Source organism: Olea europaea, chromosome 21 (genome assembly GCF_002742605.1).
Source record: "Olea europaea var. sylvestris chromosome 21, O_europaea_v1, whole genome shotgun sequence".
Classification (NCBI taxonomy): domain Eukaryota; kingdom Viridiplantae; phylum Streptophyta; class Magnoliopsida; order Lamiales; family Oleaceae; genus Olea; species Olea europaea.
In genome coordinates this window covers 5,393,935-5,401,013 of record NC_036257.1, presented here as the reverse complement: position 1 = coordinate 5,401,013, position 7,079 = coordinate 5,393,935, and the positions used below count along the sequence as shown (strand labels likewise).

The following is a 7,079-nucleotide window of genomic DNA, read 5'->3' as shown; positions in this document are numbered from 1 at the left end:
TGAAATTTAGGGTTAAAAATGGTGGGGTGGATGGATGTTGGTATATAAATTAATTTAATTTTATAAAGAATATTATTATTATTGTATTATTTTCTGATTTTTGAATAAACAAACTTTGTATCTCATTTTTAATGTTTGGGGAAGTAGTAAGAGCTTGGAACCCAATTAAAACTGACACAGCTAATTGGGCCCGGTCTTTTCAGCCCAAGATTAGCTCCGAATACTGGGCCCTCAAATGAAGAACCAAATAAACCAACTTTGGCCCAATCTCAAAGTCTTAAAGGCTGGGGGCAAGACAACTTGAAAGAATTTTCCTTTTCTTTTCATGCGTACGAAATTTATAGCTGAAATAACTCTTCCTCCAGAATTGTTCCCTTGTAATTCTCTCGGATAATACCGTAAAAAAAATTCTTTATCTGCTGATTTGTGTTTGAATTTTATTAAATTGAGAACCGATGGCCTCTAGCGGAAACAAGAATATCAACTTCAAGCTGGTTCGTACATTCTTGGATCTATTTTTTTCTTTATCTGCACTTCTTATATAATCATTTGCGTTTCTTTTATGTGGTTATTAATCTGGGTAGGCTTTAATTCCTCACTGTTGAGGTGTTATTCTCCAAAATTATGATAATTTTTACCTCAATTTTGCTTCTCTAATTTAGGTGTTTTGTGGTAAATTTTGCATTCGCTGTTCGTATTTAACTCTTAATCATCCTTAGTTTTGCAAATTCCCGGTGATTCTTGTCAATTTTGTGGTGTTTATGGGTAACTGTTCGCTTTTGTTGAATTATTTCTATTTTATGTTTAATTTTGTGTGATCGCATTTTGGTTAATAGTAATTTCGATAATAAGTTTGAGAACATGATTCGGTGGGCTTATACGGGAGGAGAAGAGTGAAAAAGACTATTAAATTGTGGATTCAATCATCTTACTAAAACACAACTAATGACCATGAAATATTTCTCTTAAACTAAGTAGGTTTGTTTTACACTTGTGGGAGACAATCAGGTAGCATTTGGCTCACAGGTTTTGAGCATATAATATGATTTTGTACTAAATTCCTCATATGACCTAATCTGGTACGCCAAAAGTAGCCTCAATGTACCAAATGAATTACCCCTCTTTTCCACTTGAAATGATGTCGTCTGGAAATGTACAGTTTCGGATGTGTTGTATCTTATTAATCCGAGAATGGAGTTTATACAACAAAAAAAAATACATGAGTCTATTTCACGGTGAAAGTCAGACCAAGTTATTCAAAACAAGTGAATATTTGTTTTATAATACTGTGTCTTGGTGATGAAGTAGTTCATGTGTATGCATCATAAAATTATCATGAATGGTTTACTCGTTTGCTGATTCAAATGTTTTTGTGAGGGCTAAAGAAAATTAGTCTTAAATTATTAGGTTATACAATACTCTCTCTTTTGGGAAACCAATGAAAAATTTCCAAAAGTGATTGATTGGAACCTATGGTCCTTTTGGTAAGTCCATGACGACTTATTTGAATATCCACCCGCTTTTCATACTGTAATGGTTGGCATAACCGTTTCTTTGAGGCATTTGAGTACCAAGATTTACCTTTATTGTTCATCTCTTGTTTCTCGCCTTCACTTTTCATGTTGCTTATATGTGTGAAATTTATTTTTTCCTAAGGTGCTTCTCGGAGATTCTGGAGCTGGAAAATCCAGTCTAGTCCTGCGATTTGTAAAGGGACAATTTATTGAATTTCAGGTTGGTTCAAACCCTGTACTATCATACTTTTCATAGGGGTAGTTGGGGACAATCCACATTTAACTTTTTCTTCTGGTCCCTGGCATGGTTTAAAAAGGCTCAACTTGAGGCATAGCACCTGTGCCTCAAGGCGTTATGTCAGGCTTTCCTGTATTTTTTATAATAATAATAATAATAATAATAATAATAATAATAATTATTATTATTATTATTATTATTATTATTTTGTGAGACAGACAATGAGGTCATGACTCAAATCAGACGTCTCACAGTCACAGAGGCGTGAGATGTTCACCTCATGTTTTTTGTAATTTGAATGATTTATTCAATGTTTTGAGCGTTAATGTGCAGGCTTTTAATTGGGCCTATCTTCTCAAATAAAAAAAATGGGCCATTATATTTATCTGAATAATAAAAAAATCCAAACCGTTACCTACTAGCATACCCCACCCCAGGGGCGGATGCAAACGTTTTGAGTTAGGGGGGCACAATTAAATTCTGTACAAATCAAATTCATTGTTCTTGATTTTTGAATTATCCATACTTGATCCGAGAAAATGTAGATTTACATTTTAAAAGCATTTCTTCATTAATATTTTGCTCATACAACTGATACAAGAAAATTCATATTTACGTTTAAAAAATTTATAGTGTATTTGATACAAACAATCAATTCAAGTAATTGAAAGGAAAAACATATAACTAATATTCAATACTAATAATCAATTAAATAATCACAATTCATTAAATAAAAGTTAAATTGGATATAATCAGTTCAAACACATTCTATATACACAAATGGGATAGAAAAAAATGCAAATTTAGGTTTTAATTAATTAAAAAATTGATTGGAAAATGAAAATTTGTAGTATATGTGATAATTTGTAGATAAATTATAGCCAAATTTTAAAAAATTAGAAGGTTAAAAGTTTTGGTGAAAGGCGTGAGAGAGAGAGCATAAGATAGAGCAAGAGAAGAGAAGAAAAAATTTCAAATTTATTGGATTTTATCTCTATTTGGTGGGGATTAAAATCAGATTTTTAATAAATTTTGATAAAAGTTAAAATGTTAAGGATTCAGTGAAATATATTATTAAAATTAATTGTTAACTTTGATTTAAATTAAAATTTAGATTTCAATTGGTACCAAACAGGATTTTATCCCTCCCCCGCCCCCCCTCCAAAAAAAAAAAAAAAAAACTCAAAAGTCGGGGGGTCACGTGACCCCTGGGTCCGCCAGTGCCCCACCTGGCAGCTTCTTGAAGAAGGAAGAAGCTTCTTCTCCAAGTGCGCCAGCTTCTTGGAAGTAATATTTCTTTCCCTTCTTTATTTTTCTGCTTTTAGTCTCTTTTTTTCTGAAGTTACTCTTGCTCTTGCTACTTTATTAACTTATTTTGGTGTTGATTCTATGGTGAGTTCTTTAAGATTGATTTTTTAAGGTTTATTGTATCTATATGTTTATATTTATATTATTTTATTTGACTAATTCTTTTGGTTTGGTTTGAGGCTTATGCCTCGTCTCACAAAGAAAAAATGCCTTAATACCTGGTTCTGCCTTTTCAAACATTGGTCCCTGGAGAGTGTAACTTTACTTTTATGTCTGATGTAGGAATCAACTATTGGCGCTGCCTTTTTCTCACAAACAGTAGCTGTGAATGACACAACTGTAAAATTCGAAATATGGGACACAGCTGGTCAGGAGAGATATCACAGCTTGGCTCCAATGTACTATCGGGGAGCTGCTGCGGCCGTGATTGTCTATGATATAGCAAACCAAGTGAGTGTTCATATCCCACTTTTTGACTTTGTCATCACTCATCATTGTTATTTTGTTTGTCTTGGGATACAGTAGGTTAGGAGAGATATCATGATATTTTATAATATAGGAGCTGTAAGTGCTAACAATTTCTTTTCTTTTCAGGAATCCTTTGAGCGGGCTAAAAATTGGGTTCGGGAGCTTAAAGCACAAGGTAAACTACCTATCCTTTGGTTGGGCCGAAAATGGCTTCAATTGCCTTTACTTTCCTTTTCTTTTTGATATTTTTTTGGGTATTGGGCAGGGGTGCTATGTTTTGATTTTTCCTAATTGACTCTCTTTGTTATTCTCAACATAGCTAAAGTTAATTAGTTTTAAAGAATTTGGTGTATTTTCTTATCATCCTTTAGCTGTTAATGCCGATAACTTCTGCCCTTTATGCTAATTTACTGATGGAAATAGAACAAAAAATTAAAATACACGTGTGTCAGTCTCTGTCAAACATGCACTTAGATATACTTGTTTTTGATTTATTTTTATTTCACAGAGTTTCTGCCTGTTTTAAAGTTTTATTATTCACTTTATTTTTCCCGTGACATTAGGAAACTCAAACACGGTTATGGCACTTGCTGGGAACAAGGCTGATTTAATAGATGCAAGAAAGGTGCCAGCGGAGGCAAGTCTCTCTCTCTCTCTCTCTCTCTCTCTCACACACACACACACACACACACACACAATTTTCCCTTCATTGAAAATTTTCTGGACCAATTAAATTTATATTCAATACTATAGTCAAGCATAGAAAATGCATTTGAAATTTATGCACCCCTGCTTAATTATTCAGTTTGATCTGTAAATACTAAATACTTAGAATTGTTTTACTGGAATACATACTAGTTATGATGGTCTGGTAAAACTAATGGAGGGGGTAGTGTATGGAGAAAGATTGAACTTTAATAGCTTAGCTTCATTCAAAATTACCCTAGCCTAAGCTTTTCTTGGAGTTTTGTGCTTATAAAAGTTATGGATATGCAAAAAATGAAAAAAGTTACTGACACATACATGAGGTGGAATAAGCAAGACAGTCATTCTCAAGTGTAGCAGAGTGCAGATGCAGTAGATTAATTTTTCAGCATTACATTAGTTTGCTAAGGGGGTAAATTGGAGAATTTTACAGAATAAGGCTAGTGCCAATATATAAAAGGGGATAGGATTCTATTTCGGGGATTCATTCAGAAATGGAGAGTTGTGAGGGAGAGTGTCGAGCCTCTTCAATACATGGCAAAATATTGTAATTCCTTTTCAAACTCATGTTTTCTTTGAGTCTGGTGTTAATTGTAGACTGATTGTATCCCATTGTTTATTTCATCTTCAGTTCACACTGATTTGCTTAAATGAAGGTTCTCAGTGATTTGCTTAAATGAAGTCTGTTTTTTATGTTAAATATAAATACTGTCTGCAATTCATTCCTGTCTGTACATTCAGTGCAGAAATATGAATACAAATCCAATTTTCATTTAAGTAATACATTCTGCTTTCATTCTATAATCACCACATAAATACACAAATAGCTAAAACAATGCTTGCTTCATTTTCAATTGAATCACAGCTCATCCATTGCATCTGGTTCCTGTAACAACAACAGAAATTACAAAGCCCTATCAGTTCCTTTGCAAGCATGAGTGTTTTTTGTCCATGGCAAAAATTCAACTCATACTTAGAGCTATTGTAAAATATCTATCGTTGATCTTTTTTATTTTCATTTTTAACTTCATTCTGTGCTGGGAATCTTGCTATAAAGTTACTGTCATATGACATTTAACAATAATAACATAGATCACGATTCATGAACGTGTACATTGTTGCAGATCATGAATGAATTGAATGCTAAACTTAGCTAAAATGTGCTCTTTGCTCTCTTGCATTCCTTAAATCTATTATCGGCCATCTAATTTTCCCTATTCAATGCCAAAAAACTTTTCTCAGCTGTATGAATGCTATTTTTTTTGCAGGAAGCGCAGACCTATGCGCAGGAGAATGGGCTTTTCTTTATGGAAACCTCTGCAAAAACTGCAACAAATGTCAATGAACTATTTTATGAAATAGGTAAGAGTGTTAGCTTGGAAAGTATAATAGAATATGCGGGATATAATTTAGCTTCAATAGGTCCTTTAGAACTCGCAGAGAACATTAATCTTCACTTCTTGTTTGCATTTCCTTGCGGAATAAATTGCAAACAAGATTCATCTCTAATTGAGAGATCATATAGAAATCAATTCAGATAGAGATGTTAATATTATTGCTCGAGACTGTTCTAATCCTAGTTTTTTGAAGTTTTCTAAGTCGAAAGGAAAATATTAGGCCTTGCTTGGGAAAGATTTTTTTATAATCATTATCCTGAAAATCATCTTTAACTACACTTTCATTCTATGGGACCCATAACTTTTTCTACTTTTTAACCCCACATTCTCCAAAAACATCATTTTTAACTTGGAAAAAACTCTCCCAAACAATACTTATATTCATGTGGATAGACTCAAATTGTGCCACAACACGACTATATTGTATCCTTTTTCCCACTTTCTAATATTGTAGTGCATCAACAGCAAAGAGACTACCTCGTCTGCAGCCAGCACAAAACCCATCAGGCATGTTTCTTGTGGATAATCAGAGACCATCAGAGAAGGCAACCAGTGCTTGTTGCTCTTAAAGTTAATGTATAGCCGTATGGCAGAAGAATATATATTTTGTAAAGTCGTAACAAAGTTCGGTGCTATACTTTGGGTGCCATTTCTTTGGAAATGTACAGAAAACTTCTCTCGTCCGTTTTCAAATTTTTAGTTAGTATTTGGCTTCGGCATGTCGTGTGCTATGAAAATGGTTTAGGGATTTGCTATATTATGTTTTAGTGCGGTATGTGAATTTTCGTTAATTATTAAAAAAATTGTCATTTACTTGTAATATTCTTGAAGTTCAATGTGGATTTGTACCTCAGCATTTTGAAATCTTGCACCCTTATAGATGAATTTTGGAGTTCTGCTTCATTTGTTGGGATATGAACATATGCGAGAATACCAGTTCAATCTCAGTTAATCTTAGTATTCACCAGATTGTGGGGTCATTAAATCTTAATTATATTCTATGCTATATTCATAGTTAGGGGCTGCAGTAGTTATCCTAATTATCAGCTGTTGGGAATTTATTCAATCATGCATAGCAGAATTTAAACAATTTCAATTCTCATCGACGATCTTCTTTATGTTTAAATAGAAATTGTGATAAGCTAATTTTCCAAAGTTCTATGACAATCTTGAAACACGTACAATTACAATATGCACATTACAACTGTTCAATTATTTAGTTTCCAATGGTAACCTATACAAGGATATAAGAATGAGAAAATTAGGGGTTATCTCGTGTTAGCAAGATGATGAATATGTGATGATTTCTTAAGCCCTGACAACTTATAGACGTTTTAAGTGGTTTGGTCCGTCCTTTAAATTTAATCCGATCAAATATTTAATTAATTGAACTTCATCCATAAATTAATTAATCAATTTTACAAATGTCCAACACTTATCAATTAATTA

The 7,079-nt window shown here is 33.0% G+C and overlaps 1 protein-coding gene across 1 annotated transcript; it reads left to right on the top strand.

Annotated features, from left to right (window-relative positions):
• Nucleotides 1-311: 311 nt before the first annotated feature.
• Nucleotides 312-6,494, top strand: LOC111370447 (ras-related protein RABF2a-like). The gene is made up of 7 exons (XM_022992157.1): nt 312-494; nt 1,657-1,734; nt 3,343-3,510; nt 3,655-3,703; nt 4,092-4,165; nt 5,502-5,595; nt 6,096-6,494. The coding sequence occupies exons 1-7, from the start codon at nt 456-458 to the stop codon at nt 6,197-6,199; spliced, it is 606 nt and encodes a 201-aa protein (XP_022847925.1). The 5' UTR covers nt 312-455; the 3' UTR covers nt 6,200-6,494.
• Nucleotides 6,495-7,079: the final 585 nt, after the last annotated feature.

Bases quoted from the DNA above. Each gene is read 5' to 3' on its own strand.
- LOC111370447 (XM_022992157.1), top strand. From the start codon at position 456: ATGGCCTCTAGCGGAAACAAGAATATCAACTTCAAGCTG. The intron at 495-1,656 runs GTTCGTACATTC...TTTTTTCCTAAG, and splicing joins AGAATATCAACTTCAAGCTG to GTGCTTCTCGGAGATTCTGG. The intron at 3,704-4,091 runs GTAAACTACCTA...CCGTGACATTAG, and splicing joins TCGGGAGCTTAAAGCACAAG to GAAACTCAAACACGGTTATG.